Below are 26,118 nucleotides of genomic sequence, written 5' to 3' on the forward strand. Positions count from 1 at the left end.
GGAGGTAGTGTGGATAGTTCTTGGAAATTTTTGTTCAGCATTGGTCAAAAAGACAAGCAGTAGTTAGGTTAATTAGGAAAGAAGCCAAGCAAGAGCTGTAGTTATAGCATTGTATTACTGTGAAATATGGAATGTATAACATGATTCCTCCTTCTCCCCCAGCTCAGAAAGGTTGAAAATTAAGTAAAGGGCAGCAAGGGTGAATAGAATTATAGATTAAATGCATCTAAGAATAAATAGTCTAGGTCTTGTCATCGTAGGAAGGCAACTTTGGCAAAGGAGGTATATGGTGATGTACAAGACTAATAACTGTGTGGGGAAGGTGAGATGTAAAGATTGCTCACTGTTTTTCATAATGAGGCAAGTGCTTTCACTTGTTTCGCTTTTCACGTTTCAAAGAGTGAAATAATTTGGTTTATAACTAATAAAGAGAAGTGATTTTCTGATAATGCACAGCTAAACTGAAATTCATTGTTGTGAGTATTCTGTGGAAGCCAAAATTTGGAAGGGTTTAAAAACGAATTAGGCAAAATCCTGTCAAAAACTCCATCACTGGAGTGATGTCAATACAGCTTACCATTTGGAAAGTCTACGCTACCCATTGCTGGAAGATAGATGGGTGTGTCTGAGAAAGAGAACTCTGTATTCGTCTTTTTCTGAGGTTTTTTCCTTCCCTTGGGCATCCTGTGTCAAAGACCTGGTTCTTTTTATTGGGATTTTTGATCTGACCCAGCGTACTGCAGGCAGCATGTTGCCATTTGGAAAGAATTAATCAGAATCTAAGATTATAGTAAGATAGGTAGGACAACTGAGTGAGTTACCAGTTCAGCTGGCAGCAGAGTGGGAGTCATTTTCTGCTGAATGGCTTTGCAAATGGCATGGTGCAACCTGAAGCTGGGACTAGAGGAGCAGGAGCTCTGGGTATAGCATGAAGTTGGGACCCAAGCTGCCAGCAGTGACACTGGCTTCTGCTCAAATGGGAAGGTGTGATATCCTCTGTCCACCTGTACATTGCCATGGTACCCCATCTCCTCTGCTATACTTGGCTTGACCTTGTGCCAAGTAGATTTAGGTATCATAATAGGAATTTTTTTTTTTTTGCTTTGATAGGATTATTTTCTGTCACAGCAGTGCGCTGAATCAGCTTGCAGAAGGAGCACCATGTCTGGGATTCACTACAGACAGACAGTGTGTCGCATGCTGCAGTGCCAAAGATAATGGGAAATGCCAGTGAGGGGAATATGTCTAAGATGCTCTCTTGTGTCAGGAGCTCACACGGTTTTTTTCTGAGAAATGAGGACATGGAGCCTTGAAAAGGTTTTATTTGCACTTGGGCACTAAAATTTGTTCGGGCAAACTTTTGGAAAGGCAGAGTCCGGGAATGCTGCTCCTGAATTTTCTCACCATTATAGCCAATGACTGGGAAACTAGAGTCAACATGGGGAGTGATAAACATCCTTATTCATGATCAGGACTCTCTTTGTAGATACAGATGGTGCTTTTTCAGTATTTTGCAAATACTTTAATGCTTACTTAGCAAGTTAGATCCTTTCAGGGAGAGAAAGTACCTGAGGTAGCCATCAGACAAACACATGGTTTCGGTGTGCCCAGGAGCACCGAGGCACATTGTGCACTGTGGGCACCTAAATACATTTTTTTCTACTCAGTCAAAGAATACCTGGTAGAGCCCCAAGTGTTTAATGTTCTGTGTTTGAGTCAAATTTGCAGAAGAAAAAGCTACCCATTCTATATGACAGCCAATTGGATCATAGTATTCTCAGTTTCTCAGTCTTTTCCCTGTAATTCTGTGATTCATTATTGCCAGTTGTCGCCTTTTGCTATGTGAGAAAGTGATAAGGAGCTGTCATGAAAGCCTAGTGTGAAACCATTTATTATGAAGATGTTCATTGTAGACTGTATCAGGGTTTTTGATGATCCTAGTTGTTTAAGCAGAAAAGAACTGGGAACTGTAGGTCTATCAGGAGAACGTTTTTAGGGGTAAAAATTCTTTTGGCAGTGAAAAAGGCTTTTAAGTCAAAAAAAGCAGAATATGTTAATTTGTTGTACTGCAAAATAGGCTTGGATGATATAAGCATTTTGATGAAGTACCTGGAAGATAAGATGTTATGACACTGGGAATTTGATAAGTTGCTGGAAATGTAACCCTAAGGACATTTAATCAGTTATTTGTAACATCCCTTTTGCTCTCATAACTTTGGATGTCTAGGTGATATAACTGTCAAATCAATGGAGTAAGTATTTCAGATATGTGAAATTATATGGGGTCATATATATATATATTAACAGATGCATTAAGTAGCTGAGATCATAAAGAGACATGTTTGTATATTTGAAAAGCATTTCTATAGAACTTTTTCCAGAATGGTGCTTTTGATAATTCCTAATTGTCTGGTGGTGCTAAGCTAAGAAGTGTATGGGAGGGATAAAAAATTCTTGGAAGATTTTATAAAAATTGTTGTATTTTAGTGGTTAAAAGAATAGCAGAGGTTGCTTCTTAGTTTCTGCCTTAGTCTGAATCCTTTTCTAATCACTCGAGTGTGTCTGGTCAGTGTCAAATGTAGCAGAAATAACTCGTGTTCCCAGGTCAGAAGGTTGGGACTGAGGGCTACAAAGTCGAAGGGGAAAACAGAGTCACTGCACAGGGATCATGCCAAAGAAATCTCTCTCATCAAGAGACCTGTCATCTTAAATATACACCAGCCACTTGGGTTGCTTCCCTGTCTGGCTTAAATGCTACACAGGAGGTTAAGTCAGTTCTACAGCTGCAGGTCTGGAGATGAAGCAGGCTGAGTCTCCTCTGTTGCAACTAATGTCATATTGCCTCTGGAGAGCCATAAGAACACCAAACCAAAACAAGTCAACATCAGCTTAGCAAAAAATCATAGCCAAATTCTGAGATGAATCTAAACTGTGCTAACTATTGCTGTCTTCTGTCTACTGGAGATCCATTCCCCTGCAGCAATTTGATCAAACCACCAAGAATGAGATACATGAAGGGAGAGGACAACCTCTACTGCGGAGGTGACACAGCTTGGGGAGATCACAGCTGGGGAGATCCTCTCAGCCTGCCAGTACAGCACTGTCTTCATATTTTCCCAGAATGTGGCTTACTGGAGCTGACTATAAAACATGTACAGTTATCTAAAAAGTGCTGTTTCTAGTAGATGAAAAGTGAGACCAGATTTGTAACAGAGTAGCGTAAGAGGAATAGCAACAGATGGTGTGTGGGCTGGCAGGTCAGTTAGCTGTGAGAGTAGGAACTGGAACTGCAAAACTGAAATATCTGTGTTGCTGCTTCTTGTAAAGTGTCCACACACCATGTTCCTTCAGCGGGAGCTACAGACCACCCTGTCCTTCAGGAACCTCAAACATGGGGCCCTTCACCACAGGTCCGCTATTTATCGTTCTCACCGCTTAGTATTGTACTCATTTTCTTCCTTCTTAAAGCTTTTTACTATCAAACCCTGATCTGCAAGCTGTTGAAACACTGGACGCTGAGGTACTCTTTTTTTGTGTTTCTCTGATGCCTTGATGGGCTACCTAAAAACAGGGGCTAGACAAAATTAAGAGAATAAAAGCAGTTATAGTTATTGAAGGGCCTTCAAGGTACACTTTGGGCAGTCAAAGTCCTCAGAGAGGCTACACCCAGAATGGATGACCGGGTCACGGGTTTCCATACTTTTATAAATTTGGTCCATTTGCATATTGGGAGTTAATCCTCCAATTACAATTTCAGGTAATGAAGTCATTACCCCAAGTTTGTTCCCCCCTTAACCCACTTTTTTTTACATATTTCAGGGCCTGAGACAGTAAGGGGTCCTTGAAGTTCAAGCCTAGGCAGGATTTGTTTTGTCTAACCAAAATGGGAGAACAGTAGCTAACAGGCTATATGGAGTTTTACAGTTACATACTAAAGCATTACAGGATATGAAAAATATAAAAGCTAAAATCCTAAGGCATCAGCTCTTCGATGACCCCGAGATTCCCCTGCTGCTGACCTAAGCAGGCGTGTTCATACACTAATGACTCCTGTGTTGCTATTAGCGCTCAGTGCGATGGTTGTTAAGTTGGAAGCTTGTTCTCAGGATACAGTAAAGCATTCCTTTCTGAAAGCAGGATCTGCGGTGATATAAAACTCAGAGATGGTGCTCTGAAATTCAGATTTTATTTTTTTTTTTTAAAGAAAAGCTCTTACGGAATGGGGGAATTTTTGTGTAAGAATGCTGAAAACATAAAACTGTATCTTGGCATGCTTACTGTATCTCTGAGTCCAAGAATACAGTTCGGGCACTGTCTTCAGAGTTTGAATTGCAGTGTTTCCAGTGCTCCAAGTTGCTATAATACAATGATTTTCTTGTGAGATTAATATTTTCTGAGGAATATAAAGAGCGCCTTCATTCCCCGCCCACAGGGTGGAAGGATGGATTCGCTGCAGACCTGTGCTTTGAGGTTGTGTATTAAGAATCTGAAAGAAATCTGTTCTTCAAAGCAGCTTTTTTCCCTCTTGTGAACTAAATTTACTCTCATGCTGTTAATTCCTCCTTCCCCCACAATCCTTCTTAACATGCCCTGAGTTCAAACCGTTTAACAGTACTATGGAAGTAGCAGCCTTGGTCTTTTTGTGAGCAAGAGTGGGACAGGTTTTGGCTATAGCCAAACTACAATTATTGTTACTTTACTAAGCTCCCTGTCATGCTCCCTGTTACTGCCATTAGGTGATGCTTGGTTGTGCAGTGTACTGGTGCAGTCCTTTTCTTTCCCACTTTACTACTTTCTGTAAATCCCTGGGCTCAGAGGTCACCCGGGGAGATTAAGAACAAAAAGCCACAACCCAAGACCTATTTGTGAACCATTAATTGGTATAGATTTCTGCCTATTTCCCAATGGGCTTTTTGTGGGCTCTTAAGACCTCCCTTAATAGCTGGGAACCCTGGGCTGCATTACAGCATGGAATGCCTCTGCTTGCTGTGTAGCTGAATAAACACAATTGCTTGAGAGAGTCTGTCTGGGGCATTGGCAAACTGGTGCCAGCACACCCTGGATTACCAGGTGCAGCAGAGCCAGGCTCTGCCCTGCCCTGCCCTAACAGTGGCTGCTGCCTTCTCTAGCGTGTTCAAGGGAAAGGGAGAAAGAGCAGATGTGATAGCAGCTGCTTCAGACCGAATTTGCTGTGTGCTGGAAGAGGTTGGCAGGGTGTTCTGCTGTGGTTTGTGATGTTTTGCTAGGTTTTTATTTTAGTGGGCAAGGGAGAAGATTGGCTGTTGAATGTAGGAATAGATGGTTGTAGTAAGAATACTTTTGAGAGAGTGGAGGGGCCTGTCTTAAGAGGAGATAATAGAGCAGAATGCACTGAGCATAAATTCAGAAGCCCTGTGCGTTAACTGCAATTGGTAAGCTCATAATGCAGACTTTACATTGCTGTTGCTATTTTTAGAGGGTAAGGTTTGATCCAGTTTGATATTACTTGGGGCGTAGAACACCTTTTAGGAGAGTCTATGTAGTTGGCATTGGAGACAGTCCTGCTTTTTTTTGTAGAGTCAATTTTGATCCTTTCAAAGATTGAAATAGGAGTAGAATTACAGCACTTTGACAGCCAAAGGTTTTTCATGAGATGTCAGTTACCCTCATGGAGTATATCTGGCACTGACAGAAAGAGCTTTTCAGAATAGCATCAGTTACTGCAATAAAGTACATTACTTGTCCCGTCTTTTAGACAAGGTGAAAAATACCGATGTGATCTGTAGCTGTGGCAGCAGCTCACACCATTCTCTCCCAAGCCAGGCTGAGATCATGAGATGACCTTGTCTTAGTTCAGAAAGTTTGTGAGATCCTTCTAAAACCAAAATCATACTTCTCTCTCTGAAGTGAAAATGTGATGGCTACAAGGACACTGAGTGCAAAAACATCTTGGGGAGAAAGTTTGGGGAAAACAGATGAATGTAAATAAAGTGGCAGCATTGATGGATCTAATTTTGATGGAAGCTAATAATAAAAAACTTTGGTTTTCTTGCAATGGCATTTGGCATGAATTGTGATTTTATTCCTTTGCTTGAACTTGAGTTTTGATGGAGATATAAATTGCCAGAATGAGAGATGTAATCATGGAGAAATCATGCTGTCTGACTTGGGACTGCTAGAAGCTTTTATATCTCACATTTCATTGCTTTTCAGTTTCTTTCCTTTTTTCTTTTTTCTACACCCTGCATCCCCCTCCTTCCTTCTTTCACTGCCCACAAGGCTCTGTCAATTCCACAAGCAGCCTTTCTTTAACCCTCTTCACATCCATTTCTTGGAATTCAGGGCTGGTTTACCTCTCTCTAGGAACGACTGCAGTTAAAACCAGAAAGCCAGATCCTGGTTTTGTTCTTTCCCAGCCATGAATTCAGAGCCCCAGCATCAATACAATAATGAAACCCTTGTTGGATTTCATTCCCTGCCCCATCGGAGCCTTGTCCATAGGATTTTGTTTGTTGATACTGTTAGTAACATCATGGGGGATGCACAGCCACAAGCTGGAAGCAAACAAACAACAGTGAAAAACAACCACAAACAAATAGCATTTGTCAGATCCCCTTTGTCAAAGGGTTTTCATTCAAAGCCTTAAAGCAGCAGTGACCATGTAGCATTGCCCCAAAGTGTGAAACCACCAGGAATGGGCAAATGCAAACATTTTGCCTATTAAGGTGTCTACAGCTTCTCCTCTTATTGTCTGTAGTAGTTAACTGTCTGCGTTGCTGTCTGTACACTTTAACTCTGTAACAGGCAGGTGGAAAATTTCCGTCCTGGTACGTGCCATCAAGCAGTGGCAGGGAGGCTACCACAGGATGATGCACAGACATGTTCCCCACTTCCCAGCAGGCAAAATGCCTCCTCCCTTCCACTTCAGCTGTGCAGGCGTTGAACGAGGAGGCTGCATGGGGGCAGCCACGTGGTTCTTGGGATGGACAAACAGGTGCAGACATCTGGCCTACTGGAACCCAGCCTGTTGCAAGGAGGCAGCCCTGGACATGCTGCAGGCTCTTCACTGTTCTGCCCCCTGGACGTCCCTGGAGCAGGGCCAGGGAAGCAAATGGACACTGTCTGTTCCCTCCTTGCTCTCCTTGTGACCGCACTGTAGGGCTCCTAGGCCACAGCAGCTTGCAAATGCCTTGGAGACTCCATCAGTGCTGGGACTGCTGATGGGCACAGAGCCCTTCCCCACGGCAGTGCGACAGCTGGGGAGCCATTGCCATCATGGGACCTCTGAGGTTTGCTGTGGGCAGGAGCCCCAAAGCACATGCAAGATTTTGGGATGTGATCAGTCGGGAAACCTGGGCATGTTGGACAAGCGAAGCCTAAACCTGTAGACAGGGAAAGATCTCTGCCAGCTGAAACTTGCCTTCTCCCATTGCAAGGAAGGCATTTTCCTGAGGTGTGTGTAGTATCACTGGCTTGAGGGAAATTTTCTTACGGTCTACAGCATGATGGCCCATCTCTCCAGGCAAATATATCATGGGCTGCTTGTGCAGCTTATGTAAATATTTTGAACAAGTTTTTTTCTTTGATGTGGGAGTACAGACTGTGTTATTATTAATGAAAATCTAATCTCCCTTCTGGGCTGAGGGTTTTGACATGCAAATGGGCCAGAGGACATTTTATGTTACATCATAGTTTAATGGATAGGAAATTTGTTCAGGGAGTCAAGGTTAGTAAGATGTAATTTGGGAAGTTACAACTATGCTCTTGATTACAAAGAATGTTAAATACTTGATAACAGTTTTCTAAAAGCATCTGGAAAACATGAAAATGCTATCAGCTTTGCAAGAGACTGCTGTACTGGGTTTTCTTGACAAATGGAGAGGATTCAGATCCTCGTGGAGCATATGCTCATGTAGGTCTGGGATGAGGGAGTTTACAGCAAAAGGAAGGAGCAGTTGCCCGAAGTGCTGCTGTTTGTAGTGTTAGGAAGAAAGGCAGCTCCTCTTCTGAACCCCTGTTACTTAGGGGAGTCCTGGGTGTGCATCAGAGCAGAGAGAGTAGGAAAGTCTGTCTTTAGACCATACACAAACTGCGTTGAGGTGAAGTCAGAATTTTGTGTCTCCTACTGCAGAGAATGTCAGCTCCGTATGATCAATGGAACAAAAAATTTCAAGTGGGAAGTGAATGCACCACTTCCCCTGCTAATCTCTGAATCCAGAGATTCACAGCATTTGGCTTGACTATTCATGATCTATTTACTTTTCAAAATTCAGACATAGGCATGTGTGTGACGATTTATTCCTCCTTGTAATTGGATACAGTGATTAAATGAGCTTGCATATTATAGTTCATTGTCCTTCTGGGATGTGGGCTACTGTTTCTTCAGAACAGTAGCTCCTAATGGAATTAATTCCAGCTCCTGTATGTTTACTGTAATCGGTGATGTGTTTCTAAAAACTGATACGGAAAATCACTTTTAAATATATGTTCTTATATATGAAGTATTCATCTAGCTGGAGGGTGGTATGTAATCCTCGGAGTCTTCCTTAAAGATGCTTTGCTACCTTCTCTGACAGGCTCTTTAGGAACAATAAATACATGCTCACTATTTTGTGACCTGAAATAAACTATAAGAAGTGTTAAACCTAGCAGAAGTGTTTATCAGGCTGAAGCCATGGGAAAGTGATTGCAGTCTGAGACTGTCATCACATAATTGATAATTCCCCATGGGCTAACCGGTGGTGATATGGAAAGCATACTGCTTCTTAGTACAAAAAAAAAAATTTTTTATAATTGCCTTTAATTGAATAAGCAAATCAGTTTAATAAAAAAAAAGGAGAAATTATGCTGTTAGCCTATTTAATTTGAAGAGGGCTTGAAAAACTGATAGGCAAAGGTAATTTGCAGTGGGATCACTATCTGACTCAGATTTGATGGTGTTAGCCAAAAGCATCGGTGTTGTCTGCATGGGACAGTGGGTTTGTGTACTTAGCCTTGGCAGGTACCTCCCGCCTCTCCCGAGCCCAGATCTGCCTCCTTTTCTCTATACACTGGAAAAATAAAGCACATTTTGTGAAAACTGTGCTGTCACTTATGGCCTAAAAGAGCTATAGAAATGAAAGATGGCAGCGAGCACTCGTCACAGCCAGGTGCTGAGTGGTGAAACATGGTCATGGAGCAGATGATCCAAGAGGCACCGTTTAATACAGGGGCTTATCTGTTATCGCAGTTTGTGATTGTCACCTTTTTCCTTAACATTGCAGCAGATTCATGTGTGCTTGTGCAGAAGGGTGGGGTTTACCAGTCAGCCAAGGAGATTCCTCTGTGCCCTGTGAAGTCCAGGAGACAGCTGGCTGTATTTATTTATGAAAAGCTAAACATTGAACACTTTCCATGAAATACAGAATGCATCTCTTGCATTAGATGCTTTCCAGTGTGTGCATGAAAAACACAGCATCTCATAAGACTTGGAAAAGAAAGATACAAAGGAAGAAAGCTGGACTATACCAGTCCAAAGTTATGCCTGTCTGAGAGCTGTGTTTTGCATCTATTTTTTTTTTTTTTTTTGTGACTGAGTCAATAAATAGCACTAAAAATCCAAAATAATGGCAAAAGGGAATATAAACCTTTAGAAAATTACCCCACTGTGCTTTCATCTGTAATTGCTTAGTATTTCCACTTTATTTAACTGAAATAAGCAAGGCCATCAAATAAAAACCCCTGAGTAATTATGGTACAGCTGAACCAAGGATCTAATTCTGAACTCCCCAATGAGTGTAAGTAGTTTGAAAATTATCAAAATAAAGGTCTTCTATCTTAAAAGTGTAGCATTGAGATGCTGTGTATTGCAAGCAGCCAAATTGCACACAAACACAGTTCAGCTGCCACAGGAAAATATGCCCATGCAGGTGTTTTAATACTTAGAAGCAGCTGAACTCTGGATAATATCTATTCCTTGTGTCTTACCCCTGTATGATCTTTAAACTGTGCAAGCAAGAAGCTTTGTGATTTCTTTTATTCAGCTGTCAGCACAGGGTTGTACTGACAAACACAATAGTTTGAAGTTTTTAGATGTTCTTAATACATATGCAGACTATGTGCAAGGCATTTTTTTATTGCTGTCTTCCATTAAGTTGTAATAATAGTAAGGAGAAAAGCTGTCTTTAATTACGTGTTAACCTGTCACTGGAATGATTTGGGCGTCTCAGTGTAGCAAGTACAATTTCAGGTCATAATTTAAGGACCTATATCTTATAAATAAGTCTACAATTAGTGTAACAATGTATTTTAACACCACCATCATGAAACTCATCAAATTTTTTTGGAACCCATTCACCACATGGGGAAGCAAAATGCAGCTGCCTGATGAATGTTCTGGTGCTCATTGTTCTGGTTTTATACTGTGAAGCTGTGCTTCACTGCCCTGGGGAGTGGGAAGGAAGACAGGTGTGGAAATGTAAGATGCAGCTATGGCCCTGTTTGGTTTTTGGGTTCTCTTGGATGTCGTGTTCCTTGTGCCACCTGCCTCTGCCGCGTTGCAGGTGTGTTGTTAGACATTGCATAGGTTATTTCAGAGGGGTCTGAGAACTGTTTGCCCATCAGCCTGAAGTATTGTACACCCTGGGCAGAATGCTGGAAGTGGCATCCTCCAGTGCAGCTGTGACATTGCAGTATGCCAATGTCTGTCTGGGTCTCCTCTGGGGTTTGCCAGATATATTCCTCCCTCCCCAGCAGAGCCTGTAACACATCACAGCCATGCAGCACCCTGGCTGGGCCTTTTGCCTCCATATGTCAGAAGATGTTAAGTGAGTCTCTGCTTTTGAGGTTACGTGACAGTGGGCCACAGCTGTGTATGCAAGACCCTAACCTAGTGTGTGCGACCCAATACACCAAAAATATCCCACCACTTGACCTTTCGTGTGCTGGAAGAAATGTGGTCTGTTCATTAGTCTAGTGCATGCTATTCCCATCTTGTACAGAGATTTGGACCAAATCAAACAGTTCTTGCTCGGATGAAAATGCCATCGTTCCCTTTATAGGCAATTCTGTCAAATCAACAGAATCCAGGAGTGTTTTGCCAGTGGAGGCTTTGTCGTGCTAGGCTTCCCTGAAGAGATGCTGTGATGTTTACTGCACATGCTCCAGTGCCACATGTTGGGGAGCTTGCCCTGCTTAGCATATTTATGATAATTTGGCTCCCAGGGGCAAACAAGATACTCCTTATATCTCCTTCCTTGGGCTGAAGCACAAAGAAATTTCCCCTTGCTGCTTTGTAGGGGGGAAAATAATAGATCAAAGCTTCTTGCTAAACACTTTTAAAAATACACAAGTGTGGATCTGTACATTTCTGTTCCCCTAAGGGACCTGTCCCTCTGGTTGTAAGGAAAGCAGTTAGCAGCAGGTGATGGGATAACGCTGCACACTGAAGTCTAGGCATTGTGCCTGGCCTGCAGAGCTTTAGGTGGGGCCCTACCATGTGTAGTTTGACCTGTCCTTTATCCATGTCATGTACCAGCATGGAATGTATTCTGGTCACTATACTGTAGTTGTCATAATCTGCTGGACTAGATGTTGTCCAAATACAGTGGATTTTGAAGTAAAGCCTTCTGGGGCTAATAGTCTCAACTTGAAAATAATGCCAATTAAGAGTTTTTAAATATATATACCCAAATATATATGTTATTTTTGGGTTGTCAACAGAAAATGTGGGCTCATGTTCTCAGAAATGTCACTGAGAAGCAGACTGTTTTAAAGCATCTTGATGATCTAGCGATTAGGAGCTCACAATCATTTTTTGAAGATGTGATGATTTTTATGCTTATATACGATATTAGATTTGAAGATTACTGTTTCCTAGGAGTAGATTTTCCAATTCAGCAATGACAAAGACGTGCTGAACATGAAACTTGGTTGTTCTTTAATGCCATGTAAGTGTTGGACAGCAAAGATTAAAAGAATGATGATTAAGTGCATCTTCCTTTGTGTTAACTTTCTGAAAGCTGAATGTCCTATTTTCAGTTTCCCTTTATACTGGAATATGTACTGGACTGGTGGACCAGGCAAAAGTCTCGAGCAGCCTAAAGGCACCTTAGAGCACCCATTTGGTAGGACCAGGCTTCCAGTGGCAGAGGGGAGAGAGGATACAGCCCCTTTTTGTGTACTGGTGTCAGTTCCTGGAGGATGGCTGCGTGCTGTGCTGCCACCAGACAACCAAAAGTCCTGTCCTGCTGGCACCGCTGAGGCAGTGACAGCTGTTGGTGGTACCTGGAACTTGTGTCATTGAGGGGTCTGAGCTGGAGACATTGCATCTCCTTGGTTGCCTGGGGAGGAGGGTGATGGCACTGATGCAAAGAAGTTCCTGTGCAAGACAGAAGCAGAAAAGTAGAACCTTGCCTTGTACTTGCTCGTACAACTTTCGCTGAGCCACACCAGTGCCTGGGGTGGCAGGCAATGTGCAAGCTGGAGGTGCAAACCCAGGAGGGCACATCACAGCAGGCTGTGCTCAGGCAGCTGGTCTGCAGGCAGAAGGATGAAAGGGAACCATTAAATCTTTTATCCTCTGTCCTGCTGCTCCAGGCAATCCGGGCCTGGCTGGCTTATTTTAATCAATCGATGGAAAGAGAGGATGGGTTTTTCTCCTCAAGTACTTTGGGAAATGCCTGATATGAACAAGGAGTGTCTGCCTTCTGCTTGCGTGAGGATTTCACATTTCACATGTGCATTAAAATACCTCCGTATACCGTCAAGTTTCACTGCGTGGAAAACTTCAGTGTTTTAGATGCAGCAGTCAAAGGCACTTTTTAAACAAAAAGTATCAACATCTTAGGGTGACTGCTGTAGGCAACATTTCTAATGCTTCAAAATGTATTAGGTGTAGTGGATTTGTCCAATAATTTCAAGTAGCCCTGGCCATTACAGCTGCACATGAATCACCAGGGCTCCCTCCTACCTGGGGGAAAATAAGAGAGCTTCAGATTTCTATGTGGGAAAATTAGTGTCTCATTAAAGCTAGACAAGTTTGACATTTGCTCTCTGCCTGTGGTTTCAGGGCTTTTTGTCCCTCCAACAAAATAAGAAACTGCTCCAATACATGTGATAGCAGCAACTGGAATGCAACTTTAGGAGGATCTTTGACCTTACCAGACAGAATGTGTTTGATTCATTCTGCAGATGTTAAAATACTGCCAGAAGTTTCTGGGAGATGACCTTAGAAATGATTCCTAGTTCTGACTTTTGTGCTCCAATAAAAAATGTGGTTGTACAAGTTAAATATCTTGCCCTTCTGTATTTTAGTTTTCCAACCTAATGCCAGAAATAAATGTCTTGCTCTTTATTCCTTTGTGCATTGATTTCTCGGTGCCTCGGTGGTTAGGTGACATAACTACTATAATTGTTTTAATACATTAGCAGCAAATTATATATCAATGTTCTTTTTTTTTCATTGACCTTTCTTTCTCAACATCATTTTCATTTTTTTGCTTCGTGCTGTGTCCATGGTGGCATAGCACTATTAGAGGATTCGATTTTGAATTAAGGGCTAATCCTTCAAGGTCCTGAGCACCGTTGCCATCGCCTGAATGCAAGGGAGATCTGGGACCTCTCAGCAGCCTCTCAGACATGAGCAATATCTTCCTAGATCAGATAGCAATTTGCATTTACTGTTTGTACTCAGAAACATCCTGACATTTTTACTAAATTGCTGTGGAATTACAGATTACTGAGAAACTTCTGTCTTTGAAAGAGTTGGCTGCCATCAAATCGTTTTTCCGTTTCTGCAGAACAAGCAATTTTCTGATTACAACTCAATTCTCAGGACCTGTGCTTGCATTGCTGAAAGGTTTCAGTGCATTGCATAGTATTATGTGAACTAAACCACACAAAAAACCTACATGTAGCATTGTCTGCCTTGAGGTGTGTTACAATTTTCTCGTTTTGCAGAAGGGAGGAAGAAGTGTGACAAGAATTTATCAAGGCTACAAGCTTTCAGCACCAAGAGGCTGAAAAAACTTGAAAATGCTTTGCTGTAGCCCTCATTTTGTTTAATTTGAACTAAGTGACTGAATATTTAAAATAGAAAAAAGTATTTATTCCCTATGGAATAGTAAGTAATCAGCATCCATTTTACTCAGGCACAGGGCTCATCTGTCTGTTTGCCCAGCTGTAACCCCATCTCACAGGGCTGCTTTTCTTGATGATTTTGAGAGATGCAAGTCTTAACTATTTCTCATCAGTATGTTGTTGCTAACCCCATCAGTGAATATTTTCTTTTAAAAAAATTATTTCCAACATGTGCTATGAGGTCAGAAGGTGCATTAGTGTTATTGATCCCAGGTTTTCAGTCACAGACAGGAGGATAAAAATTCCAAAGGATTTAGCTGGTCTAGCTGTTGACTTTTTTTCCCCAAATACACTCTGGGGGATGAGCCTCATAAAGCATTAGAGAAAAGTGTCTGGTCCTGCAAGGTAGGGATGCTGCACTGAATGTACATGAGAGCAGAGTTGATGATGATTATTAAATTTGTAATTCTGGCTAATACTGGTAAGTGTATTAACATAAGGGGATGTCAGGAGCTGACCATATGGTCATCTTACCATCTTTGCCATAGTCACAATTGGGAGATGGCATAGCTAAATGTTTTTAGAATTCATTCTATGTTGTCTAAAATACATTTATTTTTCTCTTCATCTTTGTCTTTCTTGAAAATATCCCCCCTCTTCAAGCACCAAAGAGATTTCATTATCACACAAAAAAACCCTCAGTTTGCATTGATGTTTGAAAAATGCGTGTGAAGCCCCCACTTGTATTTTGTGCTGCTGGAGTTCCTACATGCTGACGACCAATGCATTATACTAAAGTTCTAACATGCTGAGGTTGAAGAAGATATTATGACCTCTTTTTATTTGTTATATTTCTGAAAGCTAAGTTGAGCAGGAAGGACACTTAGTGATTTCCTCTGCTTGGAAAGCAGAGAGTTTGGAGTGTTGTATTTTTGGTTTGGTGCATGAGTTTTCATTCTCTCAGTTTAATTCTCTCATACACACGTAGTGACAACCACAAATGCTCTGTAGCATGACTAAGGCTTTCCACTACAATGGCAAGAGTAGGTTTAACCTATGAGTTACTGAATTCCAGTGGCTTGTTCATTCAGGCAATTTTTTTTCCTCTTTTTTGTTGTTTGGTTTTTCCTTCAGTCTCCATACAGGTTTAGCCTCCACCAGCAAATCCTTGGACAAAGCTGAATCACTACTTTGCATAAAGTGGAAAAAAACTTGCATTCCAGTGCTTTATCTATATTTTCTTATAATCCGATTTAGTGTGGAATACAAGCCTGAAAAACCCTTAAATCTTTCTGTAATTCTTGCACAGCCATTCACAATGGATTTGTACAGTGCAAAGTCGAAGAGATTTGGGTTTAGAATAGTGATAAGTTTAAAAAAAAAAACCCCAACCCCCCCAAAAAAGAAAAGGAGATTACTTGTTTTTCTTTGCAGTTTAACAGATTTCACTATCAGTACCCTCTTCCCAACTAACAGTACATGACATGTACATGGCATATACAATCTGCAGAGAAAGGAATATAGAGTTTATATGCTTATATTCCTCTGTATTGAGGAATTTACCTTTTGTAAGCCATGCAGTTATAAGAAGAAAGCTCCATGCATTGGATGTTTTAAATCCTGTTGTTGCCTTGTTTTGCATAGCTTTATTTTTTTCATAATATTTAAATAAGCATATAATGGAAAGGATAGAACATGGAAAAAGAAATGCTACAGAGTGGAAAAAAAAGAGTCTGAAAAGTTGCTCTGTAAAGTCTGATATGAAAAAGAGAATGGTTCTTGTCATTTCAGAAGTCAATTTGTCACCGAAAGTGGGAGGACTTGTTTGGCTTATTTTTCTGCTTCTGTTTATTTTTTCTTTTTTTTTTTTTTGTTGGTAGCCATTGAGAAGTAGCAAACCAAAATCTATTCAGGATGTACTAGTGTGATCCAAAAACCAGGACAAACTGGAATTTGTTATCAAGTTATCTCCTCTTGTGGATATAAAGGGATTAATGACTCAGGCATTAGGAATAATTATATCTGGCTTAGCTGGACAGTGTGTCTAATATTAGCAGTAGGGCAGTAGGTGTATTCTAAATGCAGCCTGAGCTATTGGACATGTTTGTAATGTACATGTATGTGCAGTATTGGTTTAGCTGTGGGGTCTAAAGATGCTGGTTGGTGCACGTGCATGTTGGTAAATAATGTGTGAACATATTGCTAGGCGAGTAGTTAGAGATGTGTAGCTGTCTGTGACACTTGAATGTTTCCCTTGCTTTTCCTTCTTTACTCATGCTATGAGATAGCTTTTTTAGTATTTGCATTTTAGAGCTGTCCTCAAATATAATGAATTTAACTATTACTCCCTTTGACAAAGGCATTTCCTTTAGATTAAGTCTCTTTTAATGTTTATGTTACAAGTTATTAGTGTGAAACTGCTCCACTGATGCCTTGTACCCCTGCAGTAGTTTAAGAAAATGCTCCAGTTTGAGAAGAGGGTACAGATGTTTGACATGGCAACACCATGAAGTGTACTGCCTGTCCTGATTTGTTAAATATCTGTCACAGATGATTTTTCTCTACAGATATGTAATAATTTCTGTCCTAAGCCTTAGTGATTGATACCCTGCCTAGAGAAGAGGGTGGAGAAAGGAGAAAAGAAACTACTGGAAAATCATATTTGGTGTGCAAACCCATGTAGGAAACCCATTATTTCCTCCTGGCATTTATAATTGTACCATCACCTTGGTATTTGTAGAGTTGTCTTCTCAGAGAGAAAGGGCATCTTCTGTTAGAGAGGTAAGTGGGCACGTGGAAAGCAGCAGGGAATCCTGTCTGGTTTTTAAGTAGGTGGGAATATATGATGTGTTGTTTATCTAGATATTTTATTTCTTTTATTTATTTAAATACCTAATATTTACTGTCTCTGGGACCCTAGGTTCCCCTTCCCACCAAATACACCATGGTTGCTATTGGCTGTCATCACCCTATACACGCAATACAGTTGTAACTTCTCGTGGAGATATACTGCCGGGTCCTTCAGTAACCAGCTGAAAGCAAATGTTTCACATGGGTGAGAGCGTCTATATACTGCTCTTTCTATCCCTCGGCCACCCTGAATGTGTCTTGCAGAAGGACTTGTCCATTGCAGAAAAATGGGACGAGCAGTACTAACTGTTCCTGCTAAAGCTGTGTCCATGGTTTATTTCACTTGGGAGAAGAAGAGGGCTCATAGCCTGGGAGAAACTGTCTCAGCAGAAGCTGGTGCAAATTGATTATTTAATAACAAACAAGCACTGTGCCTGCTTTTTTATTATTTTTATGCCTATGGAACTTGCACGCAATTGGTGTGGTGAGATTACTGCCTAAGGCTGCCCCCAAAGAGCTGCAAGAACAGGAGGCCATGGAACTCATGCTGGTTCTGTTGCATGTCTTAATGAAGCTTTAAAATGCTTGAAATTGTCTTTGAAATGAAATATTCCATAGCTGCAATTTAGCTGCAGACTTTGTAATAATTGCTTAGCCAAATAAAGGAAAATTGTGAGGAACAAAGAAAAGTTAGATGGATGGCTAGAAGAAAAAGATTAAATAAAAAATTCATGAAGAAGAGAAATAAAAATCATAGCATCACAGGCTTTTGCACCAAGACTTTTCTTCCAATATCTTTTCTTTTCCAACTATTACTGTGCATTTTATTCTCCCTGTTTGCTACAAATGCTAAAAACCCACTTTTTCTATAGTAATAATAGGGAAAATTGTCATGAATTTAAGCAGAAACTGGAACATGGAGTAAAATTTTAAAAGGGGTATGCATTTCACTGCCATTCTGAGTGAGGGTATGGTTAACTGTAAATTATTAGTGATTTGACTGGAATTGCTCTTTTTTAACTCTTAAATCAAATGTGACTAAACAGAAAAAAAACCAGAAAGACTTTTTTCATATTTTTTCAGCCCAACTTGTACACTTACAGCCCTTCCTCATTCAAGTTTACTGCTCTTAGTGGCCATTAGTAGCAGAATGAATAATATGCTGTGAATTAATCCTCCCATGGTTACCCTTTCTCTCCATTTATAGATTAAGACTAGCAAATCATTTTTTGTGGACACGTATTAATATCCAGAAGTGTCTGACAAGTGTGCAGTGGTTTGTTTTGAGCAAATTATTTTTGAAGTATCAGTACACCCTCAGGTTTTGTGTTCCTGCTATGACATGGAAAACCACTCTGGAATGAGTTTAAATTACAGGGCATTTAGGAAGAAAATACAGAAGATAGTTACAGTGAACAGTAGGACTTCAGGGAAATACCTACAAGCTAGTTGAGGCATTTTAAAATACGAATATTATTGTAAAGTCTTTAGGTGATGTATGGTAATAGATATTTAATCTTGCAAAAGCACTTTCATTGCTTACTTGTTACAGTAATTTAACGGATGAGTGATGCTATTAATGGACCACATGTATAATCCAGACTTTTTTTGTTCAAAACATTCCTCTAGGGTTTAAATTTCTAAACATGTTCAGAGGTAATTTGAAGAAATTTAGCCTATACACAAGCTGTGGGAAACACAATTTATTAAGGTTTTTTTAGCATTTCTTCTCCATTTAGGGGATAAAAGAAATCACTGTGTATACATATGTGCAACTTTAAGTGGGCTGAGTGATATACCTTATTTTGATGGGGTTGTTAGAAACCAGAGACTGTGAATGGAAGGACATGGAGACAGAGGGAGATGCACAGAGGGCTTAAAACTAATTGTAAGTTATCTGAACAAACATACAGACTTTCCGTCACTGTTTGGTTTGTTGTGTTTTGTTTTGGTTTTTTTTGAGAGAGAATTGCATTAATAGTAACATAGTTCTTGCAAGAAAATAAAAAAGCAAAAAACTGACATTATAGTAAAACCAGCCTTTCTTCCCATCCCAACACTTTGGGATGCTGGGAGAATTGAAGATAAACATCTGGAAAACAGATTATTATGATATAATAGAAATAAACCTGTAAGTTGTTTTTAAACACCAGTTATTGTGATAAATTCACACTATTTTGAACAATTAGAGAAGTTCATTGACAAGTATTGCAGTTTTTGCTTCAACTAGGACTTAATTTCTTTTCTGCACACATGGCTTTGTTTTGCTGAAGCTCAGATAGCCCCTACACAGAGCAGGAAATTAGGGAAATAATCTGTTGTAAATGTCTCTTTCACTTTGTGAGGAATCACTGCACAGTCACATAGTTCAATAAAGAACTAAAATGTGTTCGTTGACGCCAAGCTCAGCTGTTTCCAAATAAATGTTTGTGAAACCTCCAACGTTAATAGCCTCATGGTACCATCCAAAAGACGTGCAAGAGAATGAATAGATGACCTTTCAGATAGAGAACAAGCTGTTCGCCGTGCCTTTCCATTTACTGAGACAAAATACTCTTTTTATGCAGAGATAGTACTTTCCACCGTTTTTAACAATGTTGGGTAGAATAAAGAATTTAATTGTTTTGCTTCTGGGTGCAAGGGTTTTAACCTATGTGTCCTTAGACCAGGACTCTTTCTAGATCAGCAGTGTTAAATGCATTGAGCTAGATAGACTTACTTGAATTTTTTTGAAAGACACTGGAGGTATTTTGAATCTCATGCTCACGGAGTGGGATGTCATTAGCGATCCATCCATGTTTATCTGTGTGACATCTGTCTGTGGATGATGTATGGATGAATCCTCATTGCCATCATGCACCGCAGCTGTGGGATCAATAATTTACTGATAAGGTCCAAAGCAGCTGTAAGGGAAATTGGTCTAAATTATTGTGAAATTGCAGCCTTGCTGTGAAAAGCTGCTGGGATGCTCTCAGTTGCACACTCGTACACGAGCACTAGCTTGGACTGGAACAGATCACAAACAAATAGTGAGAAAATCGGGTACAGAAATCAGGGCTCAGCCTTGTCTTTCTCATGTGAGGTATGGTTTGGCCCTTAGTCTTTGCAGTTGTAAATCCACCACTTAAATCACAACTTAGTATAATTGGGGCTAACTATTGCCAGCTAGTTATACTGGTAAAATACTTTTGCTCTACCGTATAACTGGAATAATTTCTGTTATTGTTCAGCCTCTGTCCATGTTTCTGTTCTTATCTGAAAAAAACAGAGTTGTTTTCTTGTTAAAGGGAACACAGAGTATTTGCTGAAATTAAAAGAAATACAGTCCACAGGAATCCCTCAAAACTTGAGGAAATCTTACCATTTGGGGAAAACAAAACAAAACCAGAAAAACAAACAGAAACATTTTTATTTTGAGGTTAAAAAGACTGATAAAATTGTCCGTTTGCATAAAAGAAAAGATTTTGTTGTGTGAACCAAATACAGGTTCACTCCTAGATTATGCATCATGTATGAGTAGTTTACTAAAATTGTTATCAAATTTGTTTAAGAGTTTTATAATGATTTCATTTGGAAGGGAGCTGTGAAACCATCAGGTCCAACCCATGCTGGAAGCAGGTTCAGTAAGACCAGGATGCTCAGAGCTTTGCACAGGAAAGCCCTGAATATAGTGATGTTGGAGATTCTGCAGGTAACCTGTCACAATGGTTGGGTGTCCTCACAGGAGGAAAAAATAAGTACCTTGATCTCGACAGATTTTCTTTGGTTGCCATCTCTGATGGTTGCCCCGTATCATTTAGTAGCACACCTCCAGGAAAAGTCTGGCTTGCTCTTATCTCCATTCTGCCACTGGGTTTTTGAAGACCACCATGAGATTACCTTGAGCCCTGTCATCCAAGAGCAAACCCAGAGCTTTCAGCCCAGTGATTTGTGTAGTAAAGGTTTGGAAAAATCCTAAAAATAGTGTGACATGGGAATGAGGAACAAAAGTTACACTGAGATCCAAAGTGGTCTTCATCCTGACAACCTGAGGTGCTACAACTGCAGTGTGTAGGGATGGTCTGTTAGCAAGTACCTTCAGCCTGGTTTTGTAAGATAGAAACCAGGTGGAGAAAAAAGCCTTCATTGATACAATTGAACAAACCTTAGAGAAAACATCTCAACACTTACAGTGATGCCCACAAGACTAGCCAACCAGCTAAAGATTTGAATATATTTATGTCATAGTTCTCAACTACTGTGCCTAGATGTTAATCACAGTTCATGGCAATCCTAGTTTTCTGTCCTATTACTAAAATGTGAATCTCCTGAATTTCCAGAACAAGCTAACATGTGGAAAGGCTGCTTTGTGTGCAGCTGAGCTAACCAGGATGGCAGTGTTTGTTACAAAGACTCTTTCTTACTGATTCCTGAACTATTATGAATTATTTTGTGCATGCTTGTGCCTGTTGGTGCTTTGGGAGCTGAGGATGTGCTCGTTAAATAAAGGGGCTGATCTCTGCAGTGGCAACACATTGTTAACTTTTTGAAACTTAAAGGTTTATGTATTCTGTATTCTTTGAACCTTTTTTTTAAGGGTGGGGGTCCTGTTCCTGCCATGCCCAGTAACAGGAGTAGATACTCTCTTCCTGCTCTTACTAATTTATTGTGCCTTGGGCTCTTTTTGTCTTCCTCTGCAGAAACTCTCCTGGATGACTTCCTTCTCACATACACAGTTTTCATGACGACCGATGACTTGTGCCAGGCACTTCTGAGGCAATATCCTTTTATTGAATGTTTTATTCACGGGGGTCACACTTACTTGTAGTTTATCTATTGTTGAGCCTTATATCAAAGTTACATGCCTGGATTTGAAACAGATGCCTAACTTATAGCAACAATGCAATTTTGTATCAGTTTTTGTTTAAAGATAAATAAACCTTTATAACTGTGACAAGGTAGAATTTAAAGTGGGGTTAAAACCTTCCCAGGTTACGTTAATTCATCAAATACCTACATGTGCATAACACATTTCAGAATACACAAGGAGAAAAGGTAAAGAATTTTACAGTCTCTGCTCCTTTTATCATGTGATACAGGATGTATGTCTTAAGTCATTATTAGATAAAAGAATTATTTTCATGTATTTCCAATGACTTCCATAAGCTATGGATCAATATTTGAATAAACTTGTGGCTATAAAATGAACTTCCTTTTTAAAATTTTTTTAAAAATCTTTTTCCAGTCTTTAACTTCTGTGGTGAAAACATCTTTTTTTTTCCTTATAAAAGAAAGAACCGTGAAGGGACAGGAATAATGTACAAAGTGGGTATCATGTGACATTTGGTCTTTCTACCTTATGAACAGAGAACAATAGTAGAAATAGTATTTCAGGGTTTTTTAGATTTTATTTTAATAGTGTTACTTCTGCAGGTAATGTAATTTGTGCAGGCAAAAAGAAACTGACTTCCTTTGCCTGTTTTTTGTGTTATTGTTAATGATGCTTTGCCCTCCTTCCCACAGACATTCACATTGGCATCCGTGTGCAGGACAAAGCTTCATTCTCAGTTCTGCAGAAAAGATATGACTGAACATTGTATAATTCCTTTTGAACTGATTTTACTTTTATAGACTCACCTCTCTGATCTGTGAGGGAAAAAACTCCTGTTGGCACAGAGGATGAATTACTATTCCTATTACTGACAATTTCATTCCCGAAAGTTATGAAACTCCTAAAGCTCCAGACAGGATAAAACATTTAAAACTGAGCAGTGCAGTGAAAAAAATCTTTCATTAGCAAATGAGATTATTGCAAAGTTTTTGTCAGTAATTTTAAAGCTTCTGCGAGATCTTATTGTATGTTCCTTAACCTACTGCACCTATTGTGCTAAGAACCACCAAGGGAAAGAAGACGACTCTGATGTGTCCTGCAGGAAAAGAAAAGTCTTGCATTTGGTGTCTCAGTGGACTTCTCTGTACAAAGACTGGTTACATGAGGATGAGCATTTAAAACAATTTTTAAAGGTATTGAAACAGTTTCTGTGATGCATTTCAGCACTGTTTAATTACATACTGTGTCTAAAAAGCCCCAACAGCAAAATCTATAAAATGTATTTTTTCATACTTACTTTCTTCTCTATGAAATCTATAATATAAAATGATTTACATGTGTCTTCTTTAAATGCCTTAGATATAGTCAGTTTAAACAGAAATCCTGTGTTCTCAATATAGTCAACATTAAAAGCTTTCCTTTAACACATGAGACTTATGGAACTCCTGTGGTTTCTAGAAAATGGGAAAAGTTGGGAAGGTAAGAAATAAAACTACAAAGATGTGGAGGTTCCTTGGACACACTGATCATATCTGTCAGAATAGGGTCTGCAGTCAGTATCCAGAGGTTTATAGACATAGTGAGTTTTGAGATGTCTGTGAGAGATGCTACTTTGACTGAGGAGTGAAATCCTATTCCACAGTGTTTGCTGGGTGCACATGGAGAACAACATAGCTTTATGTATTTTAATAAATAAAATTTTGTTCCTTACTTGTTAGCAAAGTTCTTCTGATATTTCTGTAGGAGTTCCAAAAGCTCTTAAAATTCTCTTGTAAATTTGCAAATAGTGCTGTTGTTGCTAACCTAAAATCTATCTGGTTACTGATTTTTTTTCAATATATTTCTTTTCCCTGCTGGTTGAAAAATGAGAGTATTTTAGGAGACTTTGCAGTATCTTCCACTTTTCCTGATGAGACTCTTTGCGACTGGAGATCTTCTTAAGGGTCTTTTATCTCTTCAGTCACTCACTCAAGACAAAGGCATGAAACATTGAATGAAATGTGGAAAAAGTCTTGAGATTGCTTTTTTTTTTTTTATGGTTTTGTTTTGGTTTTAAGTAGGACACGTTGCATATGGAAGCAGAGACCCCAGGATTTTTGCTGTTTGGTACTAGATGTGTGTTGATGTTCTGGAAGGGGGATTTCATTTCAGGCATCGGTTATATCACACTGAGTTGCACCTGTCTGGATGCAGGGCTTTCTGGCCATGGTGGTGTGTGACTGTGCACTGTCTCACAATTCCTCTTCTGGAAGCTTGTATGCAATATTAAACAGCAATAATATTAATGATGGTTGTAGTTATATGTGAAAAACCAACATACAGGGTTGTAGGCTAAAATCATTCGTGCAGAAGTCTGTGAATGTGGGGCGAAAGCAAATCTGGTGACTCAGCTCAGCCATATGATCCTTGTCTTCTTGGAAGGGAAAGAGAAGGCTCTACATGCAGATTCGGAAAAAGCGTAGAGAAAATATTTACTAGGATTTCAATGATGACAATGTCTTCCCCCAAAATTAGAAGTAAGGTTTATTTATGCATTAGTTTACAACTAGGGAGAGTTGTGGGAGTTTGTGGGACACATCAACTCAGTTTAAAATGCATGCAAGTGTGAGGAAAGGTAAAGTAGAATATTTGCCATTTTTTTTAAGTCTTAATCTAATCTTTGTTGTCATTTTGGATAAGTGATGATGATGCGGTGTGTTGTCATGCTTCAGAATCTGACCTAACCCAGATTTCATGTAATAGCCACAAATGGTGTTTTAAATTTTCCTGCTTATAGACAAAATAGTACAAGCATTTTGCCCTCTCACTTGGTAGACAGTACTAAGAGTGTTTCTCCAAAGGCAAGCTGAATATTTACCAGTCTGGAAATTTAAAGAGGAACATTCTCTCCTTACAGGTTTTCCATAAATACAATGATAAAACTTGTTTTAGTAGGATAGTGCCTGAATTGACTTAGACCACTGATATGATGCCTTAGATTTATGTTTGAGTTGTCAGATGTTTGCAGATACTGCTTTATTTTGTAGACTATATACAGAAATGTGTTAGATGATGTGTATGAGTATCCCGTTCTTGAGAAGGACCTGAAAGAATTTCAGAAGATACTTGGGATGCATCGCCGTCAGTAAGTATTGATTATATTTGTGATCAAGTCGTCTTTTATTCAGAGTGTAATTTATTTTTTTTGCCATCTTTCTGTAATTCAGTCAAGTGATAAGTGATACAAGTGGCATATTCATTTTTACAAATCATCCCTTCTTTAACGCTAGATTATTCAATATTTGCTGATATTTGTTGGGCAGTGTTTGTGATTCAGCATTCACTCCCATCAATTTCATTTGGGATTACTTACAAGCAGAGCAATAGTTTGTGGATAAGCTGGCAAAAATTCTCTCAGAAGTTGCAATCTGTGACTTCAGATGGTACCTTCATTCCCTCCACAGTACTGAGAAGCAAATCACTTGGAATAGTAATCTCAGAGTTATTATTTTACTAATAATTATGGCATCTATGAAAGATATTTAATTGGCATGTTTTTCAACAAATGGAGGTTGTTTCCATGGTTTGGCTGCTGGGGAAGTGGAAGGAGCGATGCCCTTGAGGGTGACCCTGACTGCTGTGTTTGCCTACTCCAACAGCTCATGGGCTGGCAACATTTTCACTACATTGATTATACAAGTCAAAGGAAAGTTCTCTGGCTGAGCCAGATGCCTTTAGTGTTTCCTGAAGAACCTCTGCAGCCTTTCTGCAGTGACCATTTAGTGTTAAAAACTTTCTGATGTTGTAAACTTTGTAATAGCTAAAACTTCCTGTTCCTAAACTTTGGCTGGAAAGAATAATTGAGATTTTCCTTTTTGTTTCAGCACTGTAGATGAGTATTCACCTCATCGAAAGGTAATGCCAACCTCATTGTTGCTGATTGCTAGATAACTTACCATCTCACTTCTTCCCACTCTGCCCACTTCCCTCTCTTTTCTTGGCTTCTTAACCGAAAGTGACTGGTGACCAAAAACATGACAGGACATGTCAGTGACCTGCAATGCTGCTTAAGGAATTTTTTTTTTCCTTTGAGTGCAGCCTGGATATCAGGATGTGAGCTAACCTGCAGTGGCTGTGACAGTATTAGCATCTTAACAAGATGCTTTGAGATGTCAAAATTCAGGAGAGGCCTTGGAGTGTGTCCCCACTGAGCTAGAGGGATGTAGCAAGCTGGGCAAACCAGGCTGAACATAGGCATTGACATGGATGTCAAGTAAACAGAGCAAAGGGCGGATTTGTTGTGACAGGGACAGACAAAAAGAGAGGAACATGAATCTGTCTATTTAATTGGAGGGAGAAGCTGGAGCCAGAGAAAGTTGGCGTACAGACTGCTCAGAGGTGAATTGCTGTGCTCGTCAATTTTACTGGACTGAAGCTGAAGT

General features: G+C 39.9%; 1 protein-coding gene across 1 annotated transcript in view; it reads left to right on the plus strand.

Annotated features, from left to right (window-relative positions):
- RAPGEF5 (Rap guanine nucleotide exchange factor 5) overlaps positions 1–26,118 on the plus strand; it is a 159,343-nt gene that overhangs the window by 100,615 nt on the left and 32,610 nt on the right. Inside the window, exons 12-15 of the mRNA XM_039570699.1 lie at positions 21,567–21,645; positions 22,746–22,890; positions 24,724–24,821; positions 25,561–25,591. Coding sequence (XP_039426633.1) covers positions 21,567–21,645; positions 22,746–22,890; positions 24,724–24,821; positions 25,561–25,591 — 353 coding nt within the window. The remainder of the gene's footprint in view (positions 1–21,566; positions 21,646–22,745; positions 22,891–24,723; positions 24,822–25,560; positions 25,592–26,118) is intronic.

The sequence above is a fragment of the Corvus cornix genome, chromosome 2 (assembly GCF_000738735.6).
Source record: "Corvus cornix cornix isolate S_Up_H32 chromosome 2, ASM73873v5, whole genome shotgun sequence".
Taxonomy (NCBI): Eukaryota; Metazoa; Chordata; class Aves; order Passeriformes; family Corvidae; genus Corvus; species Corvus cornix.